The 16,386-nt window shown below is 47.7% G+C and overlaps 1 protein-coding gene across 1 annotated transcript; it reads right to left on the reverse strand.

Moving 5' to 3' along the window:
* Positions 1–2,207: 2,207 nt before the first annotated feature.
* FKBP4 (FKBP prolyl isomerase 4) lies at positions 2,208–10,615 on the reverse strand. The gene is made up of 10 exons (XM_064284736.1): positions 10,376–10,615; positions 7,607–7,751; positions 7,031–7,173; positions 6,043–6,163; positions 5,602–5,758; positions 4,792–4,882; positions 4,604–4,687; positions 4,188–4,373; positions 3,446–3,685; positions 2,208–2,412 (listed from the first exon to the last, which is right to left on the reverse strand). Exons 1-10 carry the CDS (start codon positions 10,478–10,480, stop codon positions 2,305–2,307), a joined length of 1,380 nt encoding a protein of 459 aa, XP_064140806.1. The 5' UTR covers positions 10,481–10,615; the 3' UTR covers positions 2,208–2,304.
* Positions 10,616–16,386: the final 5,771 nt, after the last annotated feature.

Below are 16,386 nucleotides of genomic sequence, written 5' to 3' on the forward strand. Positions count from 1 at the left end.
ACAGAATTGAGTATGTGATGTGATGAATTTTAAAGACTTTATTAGCCATAGCAAGACGTCCTCAACGAGACAATTTTAGTGTTATATAAATCAAGGTTTACTCATCTCATGTTTTATGCAAGTGCAGTTAAGTTTTAAGTTCCTGAAATTCTACAGAAGCATTCAGAGATGGAAGAACTTTAGGAGTGCTTCTTGTCCATCTCCCTATTTCATAAATGAGAGGCTCAAGACTTGCCTGAGGTCCCGGTGAACCTCACAGCAGTCAGTCTAGTTCAGACTTCACCTTTTAGGCAGACCTTTTGACTTCTGAGCTTCAGTTTCCTCGTCTGTAAAAAGAGGTAATACCTCTTTTGTAAAATGATTGTATGCATTAACGTTAATTCACATGACGCTGTTGGTACAGGGCTAGGTTTATGCTGTTGTTAGGCGTCAAGTCAGTTCCTACTCAGTGACCCTGTGTACATCAGAACAAAACACTGCCCGGTCCTGTGCCAGCCTCACAATTATTATGCTTGAGCCCATTGTTGCAGCCACTCTTATCAGTCCATTTTATATATTAAGTGCTTAACAAGGATTTGCTATTATTGTTGGCTACAGGGCAAGAGTCTAATCTTGAAATATCGAAAGGACCCACACACAAACCTCAAGCAGAGAACTCTGAGGTGAGCTCAGTAACAGTAAGCAGTGACACTGGGAGACTAAAATTCTCAAAATTTTGTCCTGGCTCTAGTACCAGTCATGCTGTGTAACTTGCTGAAACTTTTTTGACATAGAAATTATACTTCCAAGAAAAAATATGGAGAAATTTCTCCTGGAAGGAACCATACAGACACGTGGGTAGGCAGACTACCCCCATTACTGCGCAGAAAGGACTGAACAGCCCACACAGTAGGAGATAGGAGGCTTAAGTGCAGAGATACAGCGCTGGCCTACAGCCAAGCTCATCTGGAGGCAGCTCAGCATAACTGACTTGTGCCCCTTGGCTTCTCCCAGGGCCCCATAAAGCTAAAGAAGTCAAGGGTCAAAGCAGAGCCAGGAAAAAGCACACGCCCTCCTTTCAAAGAGGGCCTGTTAAAGCTGAGAAGGCAGCTGCAGCATGCTGTTCCCTGGCTGTGATCACTGTCTTTCACTCTATTACTATGTAAACAGGGGTGTTAGTGACAGCAAGAATTTTCACTTTATTAAGAAAGCAAGAAACCACAAAGATGCCTCCTCTTGAATCAGAGTTGCACAGAAGCATACAAATGTAACATGCATGGTCCCAGCCTTCCAGATGCTTACCCTTTTCCTAAGTGCTAGGGGAGAAAACCAGAGCTACTAAAACACACTGTCAGGTGGCTGCTGGCAGGGGAGTGCTGGGAACCTATGGCTAGGCCCAGAAGCCCAGATTCCAGGCTGCACGGTAGTACTGTGTTGCTGTTCCTGGCCCAACTATTGCTTCTACTATCAGATGCTGCATTTTAAGCTGGACTGGTGACTGGGTGGATCACTGCCTGAATTCTGCTCCCCTACCTTATAGTAGTGCACCCACCCAGCCCAACCCTCAGAGGCTGAATAGAAGGGTTGCCTGACACCCAGGTTTTATGGTTTCCACTTTACTGCTCAAGCACGGAACTTGAGGAAAACCTGGACCTTCAGTAATGTGCATGAAAGAGGCTGGGGCGAGGGGCCGGGGATAAGGTTAGGATACAACCTGGCCAGGAAGGAAAACGGATAAGAGGGAAAACAATGGAAGGGGGTACAGGGGGCGGTCACCATGACACCAGAAGACATTATCAGCCATACCATCTGGGGTGAGGAAGGGAACAAAGAGAAATAATGGGCACAGCAGTGGTTTTTCCCATACCCTGAGCACCCACATGGAGGCCACATGTTTGGAAATGGACTGGGAGAGGGAAGGGATGAGGAAAACAGCTGCCCAGGAATCTCCCTCTCCACGCTGGTTTCATATCAGACCCCATCCCTGCCTACTGCTTGCCCCCTTCTACCACTTGAAAATGGACCTAGCAAACACAGGAAGCAAAATAAATTAACATTCTGATGAGTATGTGGATAGATGTGTGTTTACATGTAATGAAGAAAAGGGAAAAAGAAGGGGGAGTGACACCACTGAAAAATTATTCCCATCTCAACCCCGCCCCCAGCCAATTGCTTTTCCCCTTCCCCCCAAAGCCACCATCCAACCAGATAGAAAAATAAAGGTCTAATTCACTCTTGAGTCTTCAGTTTTTACAAAACTAACAGTGTGGAACAGGGTAGGGAACAAAGGAGGCAGGCAGCCGTGGGAGTAGGGCTGGGGAGAGGCTATGCTTCTGTCTCCACCTGAGCCTGGCTCCCAGCCACACTGTTCTTCTGCTCGTCCTTCATCTCTATGTCAGAATTGCGGTCTCCTGCAGCTACTTCTGCCTTGGCCTGCAAGAAGAAAGAGGGACAGGAAGGGATTGAATTCTATTTCTCACTTGGCCCAGTCCTTCTGAAGGGAAAAGGTGACTTGCACTCCACATGCCCACTCCTGCCTACCTGTGCCCATCTGATCTGGTGACACCCCTATTATTCACCCAGCGCACTGATACCTTGTGTGGTCTGTACCCACCAACTCTTGAACAGTAAAAAACATAAACCAGCCACTACCACATATGGCTACTAAGCACAAGGAAGAAAAAAAAAAATTATGTATTGAAATAACACTCTAGATACTTTAGGTCAACAAAAATATTAATTTTTTTTTTAAACTTTTCTTAACATATAGGCTAGAAAACTTTAAATTGTACATGTGGTTCACAAAGTATTTCTATTGGGTAGTGTTGGTTTAGAGCTTGCAAGACTGGCTGAATAACATGATTATTTCCATACAATTCAATACCGTACAAGCGTAAGAAAGTAAAAGCTCTCTTACATAACGACATAAAACGAGTTTCTAAGTATTATGTGAAAAAAGCATGATTTGGAAAACAATAGATATACTGTAACATATGTCACCTTTTCTGTGAAGGAAAAGAGATAAACAGTATAAAATGTGTCTGCTCATATATATATGCAGTATACTTGAAGGATACAAGTCCTGGTAGTATCAGCTGAAAGAGACTTTTTACTACCTATTCTTTTGAGCAGTTTGAACTTGATGATATAAATATATTACCTATTAAAAAACCCCACATACATAGGCATGTCCACCTGCTTCCTTCACAGGCTCTAAGAACAGGAAAGAATGTAAGCTGGGAAGTGTACCAGAACAAACTCCTGACTACCCGGGCCTTTGAGTGGGTTTCCAGTCCTGATCCAAGAAGATGCATTAGCACCGATGGTAGGGAAGTGTTACTGAGGGAACACACATCCTATCGCTGCAGCAAACAGGGCAACTTCAAGTTTCCAAGATGGGCACAAACAATATACCCCCTTCCTATGCCCGTCGTCCCCTGACCATTCCCTATCCCAACCCGCACACCTTCCTGTCCTCCTCAGCCAGCCTCTCAAACATGTTGGCATAAAGCTTTTTCTCCCGTGCGAGCTGCTTGCGGATCCGCTGCTGACAGATTGCCAGCTGGGCCTTGGCAGCCTTGTTGCTGGGGTAGAGCTGCAGGACCTTCTGGAAGTCAGCCCGTGCCAACTCAAAATCATTCACGGCCAGGTGGGCCTCTCCCCGGCGGAAGAGGCCCTTCTCATTGTTGCTGTCCAGTGCCAGGGCCTAAGGAGGCAGAGAGGAAGCAAGAGTGAGACCTCAAATCCTATGGCCCATCTGGTCAAGACTGGGTTCCAAATATATTTCTCTCAGCAGGATGGGACAGAAAGAAATGGCCAGCTCCACCCTAGGCAGAGCAAGTCTTGGGGCATTAAATGGAAAGAACCAAGGGACGAGTCTAGGAAGGAACCTCACTTACTCTGAGAGATAGAGATGGCTTTCTTTCAGATGGAAGACAACAATTCTCTACAGAGAACGCTTCTAGTCTCTTTAGATAAGGTAGCTGGGTAAGAGAGGCTAAGAACCAGGACGGGAGAAAACCCTTAAGGAGTTTTCCCAGTGGTGCCAACTGCCTCAGCACCACTAAAGCCAAGGTTCTTGGCTTCTCTCATCCTCTGCCTGTGGGCCGGTATTCTCAGTGTTCCCTCTGATCCATCCTCCCATCACTGAGGGCAAGTTTCAGACACGCAGGCACCTTACTCAACCCTGCCCTCAAAAGAGGCCTCACCTTGTTGCAGCTTTCAATGGCAGCAGAGAAGGCCTGCAGTTTCAGGTGACACATGGCCAGATTGAGGTGGGAGGCCAGTCGAAGAGGCAGTGCCTTTTGTGCTTCCTCACTGGACAAACTCGACTCATATTCCAGCCAGGACACAATCTTCTTGTACTGCAGCACGGCTTGCTTGTACTTGCCCCCCTAGAAGGAGAGGGAAGCTACCTTAGCCAGCAAACGTCAGTGACCCATGAGCAGAGACCCCTCCCTCCACCCCCACTCAGGCAAGACCAGCTATGTCAGATATACTAAGGGAAGACTGCAGGTGTCAGCCTGTCTGCTCCTTGGCAGAAAATGACCTTAGCCCTTGGGGGAAGGGTAGGGCCAGAGAAGCCCTCCCTGGGAGTGCTCCCAGGGGCTGGCTGTTGGCTCACCTTGAAGTATACAGTGCCCCGCTCCTTCACTATGGTGCTCTGTTCTAGCTTTTCCTCCAAGTTCATCTCCCAAGACTCCTTGGCCTGCCACACCCCAGAGAAGAAACAAAGTTAGCTACCTCAGAGTCACTTGGGCAGGACACTCCTCAGAGTCACTTCAGGACAGGGAACACCCTGAGCAATCTCACCTTCTCAAAACTCTTGAGGTGAATTTCATATTTCAGTTCGGCATGTGGTGGGATTTGGAACTTTTCCTTCCCAACACTGCCAAAAGCATAGCTGTGGGAGGCGAAAAAACTTCAGGTCATCTAGGCAGCCCTTATTTGCTCCAGGCTGAAAAAGCTTACTATCCATTTCCGGGACAGTGCCTCCCATCCCTTGAGACTTAAGTGTTCCCCATTTGGCAACATCTTCCCTGACCTCTTCAGTCAATTAGGTGGCTCCATAGCATCTTACGAGCCCTGGTCGCGCAATGGTTATATATTCTTCTAATAACTCATCCTTCACAGTGGTACACTCACTCATTTAAATGTTACTTCACTAACTAAGCAGTCACCAGAAGGCAGGAAGAATGCTCTACTAGATTTTGAACCCTTAGGAAGTCTTAGGACTGGGCCTAGAACATAGTACGTGTGTTTCAATTAACGTTTATTAATGATAGAATGAATTAAAAAGAGATGAAAACCTTGATGTTGGTAAAGGAGGGAATCTGTAGCAGCTAAGACAGAACAGGTTAGACTTCCATCCAAGGAGATTTAGATAGTTGTGGCCATGCTTCTAAACACGAAGGAAGAGATCATAGTGGCGTTATGTTTGATGCCCTGAGTCACAGTGAACTCTCAGATGCTTATTGTCTCATTGGGCTGTGGAGGGAAGCGAAAGTGCGCGCGCACACACACACACCAAGAAAGAAAGCAAACGTCCAGTTACACAACACATTATGGACATTCAGATCTCTGCCCTTGGCTTGCCTGCCCTACAAAGTGCCTACCCCTCACCTGGGTTTGAGGTACACAATGGAATGTTCTCCTTTCTCCATACGCTGAATGGTCTTCTCCAGCCCACAAGGCAGATCCAGATTCTCCCCCTCGCCGATCTCAAACTGGAGCTCCCGCTCGTCGAACACCCGGTCATTGTAGTACCCTTTCAGTATAACTGGCATAATAGAGAGGCCATGTACCAGTGGTGTGAGAAGGCAGGTGACTACAGAAGGACACCATCAGCCCCCCTACATCATCCCATCACTTCTTGCCCCAAGATGCCCCTGTTGCCTTCTCACACCTGGAGGAATATTAAGTTAGAACAGTCCAATCCCTCATTTTATGGATAAGGCCCTGAGAAAAGAAGGCCTTGCTCAAAGTTACCCAGAGCTTAAGTATCAGAATTGAAACCCCAGACTCCAGACTCTTCCATCTACAACCCCAAATTGTACTGCTCACCATCCACAATAGCTCCATCATTGGGCCTGGCATAGCCTTCACCCCGAGTCTGTATTCTGCGGATAATGCCACCATCTTCGTCTTCCGTCAGGTCCTCTCCCCTGAACTCAAATAACTCTATCTGTGGGAAAAGACATAAGGTGATACAACTCCTACCCACACTAACTCACTGACAGAGACATACACCCTTTCCCTCACCCAGAATACTCCTTAGTAATTGCCAGGCTACATCTTACTGCTGTTACACTAGAGGTCAGAGTGGTACTTTTGCTAAGTTCTTGGGAGCTGCCCTAGTTTCAACTTTGTTAGAGGTGGGCAGGCCACATGGACCTTCCGTTAACCTCGGGGGATCAATCTATTTGCTAGTTATTCCACTTAATAAAAGGCCAAGCTCTCACCAACCCCAATTCAGGTCCTTGAAAAAAGCCCAGTCTGGGTGGGCATTAAAAGTGACCTGACATCTCTCAATAGTCTCCTGAACTTTCTCCAAGTAACCCCTGATTGGCTCAACCATTGTCAGACTAAACAGTACATGAAGTCCCACCTTCTCAGGGAAGCTCTTTTCTCACCACTATGACTCACAGGAGAGGTATCTCTCCCCTCCTCTCATCTCCAGAGTGCTACTATTCAGTGCTATAATTCATACGTAAATATAAATTCTGACTTCCCGATTCATTTCATAACCTATCTCCTCTAGGACTTACTCTAGATATAAACATGCCTCAATCCCTTACCCTGCTTTGAGTCTGGAAAAGGATCCTGGCCACCTCTTCCACCCTGAAGCCTCCACCATTGGTCATTTTCTGGCAGCAGCAGGCTGTGTGCACAGCAGAGCCAGCTGGCCTCTCCCTTTGTCTTCCTCCCATAAGCCCAGGCCCTCAGCTTTGGCTACATTGTCTCCAAGAGGCAGGAAGGGCTGGAGGGCGGCCAGTGACTGGGCTGAGATAAGGTCTGGCTCTTTGCTTTCCTCTCTATGGCGGACACTTACCTCAAACACAAGTATAGCATTGGAAGGAATCTTTGGAGGACTGCCCGCCAAACCATAGGCATATTCTGGTTTGCAGGTGATGTGGCACACTTCCCCCACCTTCATGGTTGCTACAGCAATGTCCCAAGCCTTGATGACCTCTCCTGCAGGTACAAAAGGCAAACAGGAGTCTGACTCTGGGGCCAGACAGTGCTCCCACAGAGACTTACTGTACCACGCCCAAGGGGAAGCTGGGGACCCTTTAGAAACAGGACCTGGACAATAAAAAGCCTGGTGACAGTTAAGTGCTGTCACGTCTCTTAAAAAAAGAAAAAAACCGACCCTGGAATGAAGGAGTTTAAGAAGCAAGGCAGTCCACTCTTGAAGAGGGAGTGAAGTGTTGAGAGACGATGTGGAGAGGAAGAGAGAGAAATTTATACAGTTGCAGGACAGTGAAGAAAAAAGGAGTAACAGAAAAAAAGGGGGAGGGTAGTCTATGATAAACCACTATTCCTAAAGCTTGTGAATACGGTTTCTGCTTGTTACAGCTTATACCCACCTCAGAGCCTATCCTACCAACCCAACTACCATGCCTACCTTTTCCTAGGTCAAAGGAGAATTTGTCCTTGCGGTCCAGACTGGAGTCAAACTTGGTGCCATCTAGCAGCCAGCCAGTGTAGTGGACAAAGACTCGGTCCCCAATCATGGGACTCTCTGTGCCTGTGCCCTCTCGCTTTATGACCTGGGAGGAAGGGGAAAAGGTGAGTGGGGGGGGGAAGGGGGAAGAAGGGGGGGGGTATGGGCAGAAAGGGGCACCTAAACTGCCTACAGCCTCTGAAAGGAACGTATAAGGGCTCATCTGCTTCCATCCTCCCCGCCTACTTGTAAGCAGATTCAAGACACCAATCCTCAAAATGACTCTGATACTAGGATCCAACTAACCTCCTCTCCTTGAGGTACAGCATGACTTGGTTTGAAAAACTGGAGACAAAAGACTTGTGTTCAAGTTTTTGTTGTACAATCTTAGATAAGTCATGTAAACTCTATAAACCTTATGCATAAAACAGGGATGATAATCATCTAAAGTTGTTGGAAGATTAAATCCATAAAGGAGATATATTTACGCTTCATCTCCTCACTATTCCCAAATGCCGGTGGTCATCAGGGTTTTGTTTGGGGAGAGGAGACTGAGAGGAATGTGAGTAACGGAGAGAATACAAACAGTTCAAAAGGGGTAAAAGAGAAGAAATGCCAGGGTACAGATGAACACCAAAACCAACCACACCCGTTGTCATCAAGTCAATTCCAACTCATAGTGACCCTACAGGACAGAGTAGAACTGCCCCATAAATGAACACAGAGGCTCTCAAATCAGGCCCTAAACTCTGACTTGGGACATAAGTATTCCTGACCTATAGCTAATTAGGAGCCCTGCTGGTGCAGTGGTTAAGGGCTCAGCCGCAAACCAAAAGGTCGGCAATTCGAATCCACCCACCACTCCTTGGAAACTGTATGTTTTACCCTGTCCTGTGGGGTTGGTAAGAGTCAGAATTGACTTGATGGCAACGGGTCTGGTTTTTGGTTTGATACAACTAATTAAGTTCTTTATTTCGAGGCCAGCATGTTTCCCAGGAACTTAAAGGCCTGTTTCTCTTCTTTAGCATGTACAATAGGTGACCACATGGGCCACCTGTTAGGTGTGTGGTTTCCCTCTGTGGGAAAGCTTCCATGGTAGAGTGGCCAGGGGACTGAAATTAATTGCCAAGTGGATTCCGACTCATAGAAAATGTATTAGAGCGGAGCTGCCCCACGGGGTTTCCAAGGTGCGGCTGGTGGACTGGCACTGCTAACCTTTTGTTTAGCAACCAAGCTCTTCACCACTGTGCCACTAGGGCTCCAGATAGGGAACTAGAGGAGTTAAAAAGTAAAGGGAAGGGGTGGAGAATAAAAAGTGAAATGACCTTTCCTGAAATAATAAAATTTAGAAATCACCAGAAAACTGGAATGAGAGGGGGAAGCCACATGTTCACAGGAAAAGCAGCTGGAGGAGGAGCTTGAGATCACAAGTGTCTGGGACAAAGCCAAGCGCATTTCAAAATCCCACACTTTGGGCCAGGTGAGCTTCCTGAGGTGTCTAGCTTTGCCGAGGTTTCACATACCATGGATTCAAGCGGTGGGGAGCCAGGGTGAGGAGAAACACTTAAGGGGGAGAGGGTACGAAATCCAGGCTAGGGTTTCACAACTCTAGATTCTCCACCGAACCTGCTGTGAACTAAGGCCATTTGTCCAGACCCAGGTCAGGATTCTCTGCCCCTAGAGTCCTGGACCACACCCCCTAGCGCTATTAGAAGACAAGCAATTACTCAGCAGCATGCTCTAAGGACCTTCCTCCCGCCCCATACCCACCCGGAAGCCCCAACTCTCGAAGGCGGGAGAAGCCCGAAGTGGGACGGGAACTACAGGTCCCGGCATGCACCGCTCCATCGTTTTCTCGAGGCCGGGGAAGGGAGAACAGCATGGCTTAAGCCCGTGGTGACCTAGCTGGGTCCCAGGCTTTGAAAAGGGGTACGAAAGAGTGGAGGGCGCCACAGCCTTCCTCACGGCCAGGCCTGGGCGTCAGGTCCCATAAAGGCCTCTGGGCCAGGAAATTACTCTTCTTAACCACTTTACGTCCTGGTTAATATTTAACTGGCAGGGCAGGTGTAGGCACGCACCACCAGCGCCGAAGGCGGCCTAGGGACTGACTTCCCGGTGCGGCTGGCTGGGAAGGAGCTGACAACTTCGCCTGGATCGCGGAGTCGATAAAAGGAGAGGGAGGGACGGTCTCGGCGCAGGCCCGGCCCCGGCCCTCGGTGCACGCCGCCCGGGGCCCCCTAGCTGCAGCTCGCATGCACTGCTCCGGCACCGCCCCTCCCCTCTCCGCAGCACCGTGCACGCCAGAGTTGGCGCTGCAGTCTCAGCCCCCTTCCCGGACCCAGGCGCTGCAGGGCTGGTGGGTCTGGGGGGCCTCAGCCCAGACAACAGGCTTCCAGGGAGGAACCAGTAAAATGGCTCTGTCCAGGCCCGCGCACCTAGGCCACCCGCCTCCAGAGCGTGCGGCTGGCTGCCCTTCCCACCCTCAAGGAACGCAGCCCGGTCCAGGAAAGCGATGTAACCGGCCACCGGCTGCACGTCCCACACGGTGAATAGCCAGAGACTGCAGAGGCGGCCGCCCCCAGTCCGCCGGGGGCCCGGGGGCTGCCAGGCTCGGCGGAATCGGGAGGCTACAGTTGGCGCCCAGGGCTCGGACGCTTTCCGGCGGGCCCTCCCGCTCCCCGGGTGTCTTCCCACTCCCGACTGGCGCACACCTCGTCTCCGCCCCCTTACCTTAAGCACGCCTTCATCTTGCTTGGGGCTTATGTCCACTCCCTCCAGAGGCAGCGGTGACGACTGCGCCCCACTCTCCGCCGCCTTCATCTCCTCCGCGGTCATCGCCGCTCGGTGCGCCGTTTACTTCGGGAGCTGAGCACCGGGCGCGAGCCAAGCCCTCTCGGCTGCCGGGCTGGTCTGTACGGGTGTGCGGGTGGGAGGGCGCTGGCGCTGCTGCCGCGAAGCTGCGAGCTGGCCGACGGCGCGAGCACCTCTGCCTCCCGGCGCGCTCAGCAGCCCGCGGTAGAGTCGGGCGCGGGAGGGGGAGTAGGTGGGTAATGAGTAGCTAAGGGCAGCGATTGGTCTCAACCCACAGCCGGAGGGAGGGGCTGGGAGGAGCTGGAGCGGGAGCGAGGGACGGAGGGGGTGGGGGCGGAGAACTTTCTAGAGACGGTGGCGGCTAAGCCGGTTCAGGCTCTTAGTGCTGAGAACGCTTCTGATGGTTTCCCCCCCTCCCCGGTTCTGTCCTCTCTTGGCTGCCCATTCCCCACCCCCCTCTCGACACACGCACCTGGGACCCTCCGACTCAGGGGAGCACCCTCCCACCCAGCGCCCTTCCTGGTTCGTTTCCCAGTCGAACTGGATTCTTCAAGATCCTTCTCGAACCTCCTACATCTCTCCCAATACCGCGCCTGCCAACCACCCCAGATCCGCCCTATACATTTTAACTCACAGCGTGGTTTGTTTAGAGCCAAGTAGCCGGATGTGAGTTGTAGCGCGTCTGTCTGCCTGGGACCGAAGACGTGCATTTTTATAAAAACCAACCGTAAATACAGACGGCGTGGCTTCCCCATTTTTAGTCTGCTTTATACTTGACAAATTAGCGAGAAGGAAGGGAAGGGAATGGGGCAAGGGGAGGTAGTGAGTGAGTAGCGGTGCAAAGAATTGGGGGAAAGCAATCTGGATTTCCCCAGAGCCAAGAAGACCTGGCTAAGGCCAGACGTGTGGCCTTCAGCTCTTTAATAATGCTACGAGGTGCCTGTTTGCAAGATGTGTCCGGCTGAGCTAAGGACTCTTAAATGGGGCATGCGTTAAAGGGACTTTCCTCGGCAGTAATAAAACTGTCGTTTCGGTTAATACTTAAAAATTGTTCTAACTCATTGAACAATCATTCCGTTTTAGTAAAGGTCCATGGGAAGGTATATTTTCTTCTTAATGCCTGGTTCTCAAGGGTTTATCCATCGCCTCTGGAGTGCAGGGCACCTGTGTAGTAGCGCACAACTCTTAGAGGCAGTCCTGATTTTGTTCACTTATCCCCAGTTTAGCGTAGTATCTGGTGAGTTAAAAAAAAACCAAAAAAACCCGTTGCTGTGCGGTGGATTCTGACTCATAGCAACCCTATAGGACAGTAGAACTATCCCATAGAGTAGGATTGCCCCAAGGGTTTCTAAAGAGCTGGCTGGTGGATTTGAACTACTGACCTCTTGGTGAGTGGCAGAGTTGTTTTAACTAATGTGCCACCAGGGCTCCACCTGGTGAGTAGTATCAGTAAATACTATTGGCTGCATACATTTTTACTCCAATAATAATAATAATGAAATCTTTGAACTCTCACACTGCCTAGCACTGTGTCATTGTACAGTGTACCCATTTAGGTAGGTAACTAAAAAGCTAATATAGCTGAAAGGAGTTCCTAGGTGGCTCAAACTGCTATTAACCAAAAGATTGGAGGTTCCAATCCACTCAGAGGCTTTCTTCTAGGAAGAAAGGCCTGGCAATCTACTTCCAAAAGAAAGCACAATGAAACAGAGCCTATTCTGAAATCCATGGGATGACATGAGTCCTAATTGACTCTATGGTAACTGGTTATTACAGATGAAATTTCAATACAATAACAATTTGATAAATCATTGTAGTTAGTCCCTTCTAATGGAACTTGGCAGAAGGAAATGCAGAAGAAATAAAAAACACCCCTCCAGTAATTTACAGTCTAATTGTGTTTAGCCACAACTATGAAATACCATTAGAGGACTGGGGGGTTGACTAAAAAAAACACAACAAAAGCTGTTGCTCTCTAGTCGATTCTGACTCATAGCGACCCTATAGGACAGAGTAGAACTGCCCCATAGGGTTTCCAAGGAACACCTGGTGGATTCAAACTGCCAACATTTTGGCTAGCAGCCTTAGCTCGTAACCACTATACCACCAGGGTTTCATCTATTTTTTTCTCTGTGCTTTTCTAGCGAAGTACTGTGCCAAGGTCGTCCAAAACTCCTGGAGAGGGGAACAGTGGTCGCTGGCTTACTGGATGGCATATACCTGCTGGTTCTCAGTGTGTAGTACCCATTAACCCATTGCCGTGGAGTAGATTCCGGCTTTATTTCAACTCATGGCAACCCCATATGACAGAGTAAAACTGCTCCATAGGGTTTCCATGGAGTGGCTGGTGGACTTGAACTGCTGATCTTTTGGTTAGCAGCTGAGTGTTTAACTAATGGTCCACCAGGGCTCCCAGTGTGTAGTAGTTTCTTTTAATTCTGGGGCCATTAGATGTTACGTGACTGAACAAGCTGGGGTAGAAAGGAAGATACCACCTTTAGAATAATGTTTTTCTTTAGAGTAATGTGTTTTTCTTCATTGGAAGCCAACTGTGTTGATCTGTCTCCTTCAGTTCCATTCAGTACATATTTACTGAGCACTTAGTGATGTGCTCGCCCTTGCACAAACACATAACTTAATGGCGTGGTGAAAAGAACGTGTGTTTTAGAGTAAGGAAAGAGTTGGGTGGCCCGCTTACTAGCTATTTGATTTGGGTGCAGGTTACTTAATCTTTAAGTCAATTTCATGTCTGTAAAATGGGAAGAGTATTTTAAAAAAGAGGGAATGTGTATCAGGTATCTAGCCTGCCTTCAATGGGTGGTTAATAAATAATGGTCATTATTATAGTGTATTAAGTGGTATAATGGAGATGAAGATAAAATGCTAAGAAAACCGAGGCCTGTAAGTGAGAGGGGAAGGGTGGGGTGAAAGGGAAAGGGGACAGGCATCAGGGAAAGGTTTCCAGTGAGAAAACAAGGGGCCCAGGAGATGGGAGGGGACAAGGAACAGCCTTGGGTCCTTCAATCCCAGAGCAGGACCTTACTGTTGCAAGATTTTTTTGAGGGGGAGGATATTTATATTTTTCTGATTGTAAAACTTAGACATACTCATTGTAGAAAATGCACAGGCATTCTAGTCTTCCTTTCTCCTCCTCACCCCTTCCCTAAAAACCAAAAACCCACTGGCATCGATTCCGATCGTATAGGACATAGTAGAACTGCCCCATAGTGTTTCCAAGGAGCACCTGGTGGATTCAAACTGCCAACCTTTTGGTTAACAACAGTAGCTCTTAACCACTAAGCCACCGGGTTTTCCACTAGCTCATTTAAATTAGCATTCGCTCTAAACCCTTTCACAAGATGTTTAACAACATTGTTCTTTTCATGGTATCATCCAGTCATTAAAAATCCTTCTAAAATTTTTCACTTTTGCCAGGGAAAGAGAGCACTTTTTTTTTTTTTTTTTTTTAAATCATCCACTTTACTCTGTAGGGAACTCATTGGAAATGTTGGGATTAGAAGCTTTGTTTTTGCCAAAATGAGCCTTCCTGAGCTCACCTGCTTCATCTCCCTAAATCTAGGCCCATATTTTAGACTTAAAGATGCCCTTGCTTTTTAAAATTGATATTTTGACCTTCTTAGGGTGCCAATGCACTTTAAGATTTTTTTTATTTGAACCATTCAAAAGAATATGAGAGGAATATATGTGTGTGTATCTGTATGTATACACACCCCAATAAAACGAAACTTGGGAATCTACCACCCAACCTAAGAATTAAAACATAACCAAAATGTGTTCAAAGATGTAATGCTAAAAAATGTCAAGGACTCTTACATAATTTCTTGGTACTTTTGGTGAATGTTGACTGAGGAAACACAAACTATGTTGACCAAAAGTTACCACACATCTGATAAAACATTTATTTATTTACTTTCTTATGTGATTACAGCTCCATTTTCATACATTTGAAATATGGTAGAACTCTATGTGGGAGGCTGTATAGTGTAAAGGTTAAGTTCACAGGCTCTGGTTTGAATTTACCTGGGTTCAAATTCCAGCACAGGCTCTGGATTGGGTTTACCTGGGTTCAGGTCTCAGCTTCATTATTGAACTCACCATGAGACCATGGCAAATTTTCTTCATCCTTGAAATGGGAATCACGATAGTACCTATCTCATAGGCTTTTTTTTTTTTTCTTGAGGATTAAATGAGTTATATGTGAAGTACTTAACGCAGTGCTTGGCATATAATAAGTAGATTGGTAGCAATCAGTATGTGTGCCATATTTTATTTATTCAGGCTGGTATATGGAATTGAAGACCTGGAGGACCACCCTCAGTTTGCTCTGATATTTCCAGAAGAGTGCTTCTCTCCTGATGTTAAACCATACCTGTACTTTTTGCTATAGCCTGATACGCATTCTTTAATGGTTGATTATGAACGTGACTATTAAATATAATTCACAGTCTCTTTCTGTGCTGATAGTGTTACTCTGACAAGACTGGGAACCCCTTGAAGGTGAAGACTTGTTCTTTACACTTCCTTTGGTCCCACCATTATCTGAACTCCCTGGGGGAGAGGGGAGCAGGATATTTTGTAGGTTTCCTGCTGTCATGAATTGAATTGTGTCCCCCCAAAATATCTGTCAAATTGGCTACGTCATGATATCCTTGTTTAATTGTATGATTGTCTGCCATTTTATCATCTGATGTGATTTCCCTGTGTTGTTGTAAATCCCATCACTGTGATGTAATATGATGGATTAGCGGCAGTTATATTGATGAAGTCTATAAGATTAGATAGTGTCTTAGCCAGTCTCTTTTGAGATATAAAAGAGAGAAGTGAGCAGAGAAAGCAGCACTAGGAGCAGAGTGTGTCCTTTGGACCTGAGGTTCCCGTGCTGAGATGTTCCCAGACCAAGTGAAGACTGATGACAAGGACCTTCCCCCAGAGCCGACAGAAAAGCCTTCCCCTGGAGCTGGTGCCGTGGATTCAGACTTCTAGCCCACGGGGCTGTGAGAGAATAAACTTCCCTTTGTTAAAGCCATCTACTTGTGGTATTTCAGTTATAGCAACACTAGATGACCAAGACAGAATTTTGTACCAAGAGCAGGGTGCCACTCTAAGGGATACTTAAAATGTGGAAGCAGCTTTGAAACTGTGAATGGATAGAAGATGACTCAGAAGGAAGTGAGGAGAACTGTTAATACTAGAGAAGGCACAGATGGTGAGAAACAGTAGCAGAGGACCGGCAGCAGCAGAACCAGGAGACCAGTGCCAGACAGCACTGGAGCCAACCTACGGAGTGAGAGAGCGGAGTGCCTTCTGGCCAAAGTTTACTGGCAGAGTGGGGTGTCTCCAGGCACTTATCGGTGGAGCTACAGAGCTTTGGAACACTTATACCAGCAGGGCAGATGTGGGAGTGAGGCCCAAGGAGCCTAGAGGCCAAGAAAACAGGAAGCAGAAGCTGAAGAGACAAGGAACACAGGAAGCTGGGTTGCCTCAGTCTCAAAGGGTATGGCCAGCACCTCTGGAGTTTCAAAGGGTGACCATGGCCTCTGTTGTTTCTAAGGGTGGAGCCACCATTGAGATGGACTAGGAGAATGGTATGCCTGAAGCGGAGAGAGCAGAGTTGCTGTCCCAGTGGGCCTGGAAGGCGGAGCTGAAGCCCAGAGCCAAGGGACCTCCACTCAGAATCCGGATAGTGTGGCTAATACCTAGAGCCTGGAGGGCAGGGCTGTTGTGTAACCGGTCTCAGAGAACAGTGGATTATTTGCAAAGCCTTGAGAGCTAATGTAATGTGTTCTGCTGACTTGCCTGGTGCCTATTATGCCCTCTTTCCCTCCAATTTCTCCTGTTTGTATTGGAAATGTCTAGTTTGTGCCTGTTCTGCCATTGTACCTTTGGAAGCAGATAACTTGTATTCTAGG

Source organism: Loxodonta africana, chromosome 4 (assembly GCF_030014295.1).
Source record: "Loxodonta africana isolate mLoxAfr1 chromosome 4, mLoxAfr1.hap2, whole genome shotgun sequence".
Lineage (NCBI taxonomy): Eukaryota > Metazoa > Chordata > Mammalia > Proboscidea > Elephantidae > Loxodonta > Loxodonta africana.

Coding starts and splice junctions, on each gene's coding strand:
- FKBP4 (XM_064284736.1), bottom strand. CDS start 10,480: ATGACCGCGGAGGAGATGAAGGCGGCGGAGAGTGGGGCGCAGTCGTCA. Junction 4,688..4,791: donor ACCTCAAGAGTTTTGAGAAG/GTGAGATTGCTC, acceptor GGGGTGTGGCAG/GCCAAGGAGTCTTGGGAGAT. Junction 4,374..4,603: donor GGGGCACTGTATACTTCAAG/GTGAGCCAACAG, acceptor CTCTCCTTCTAG/GGGGGCAAGTACAAGCAAGC.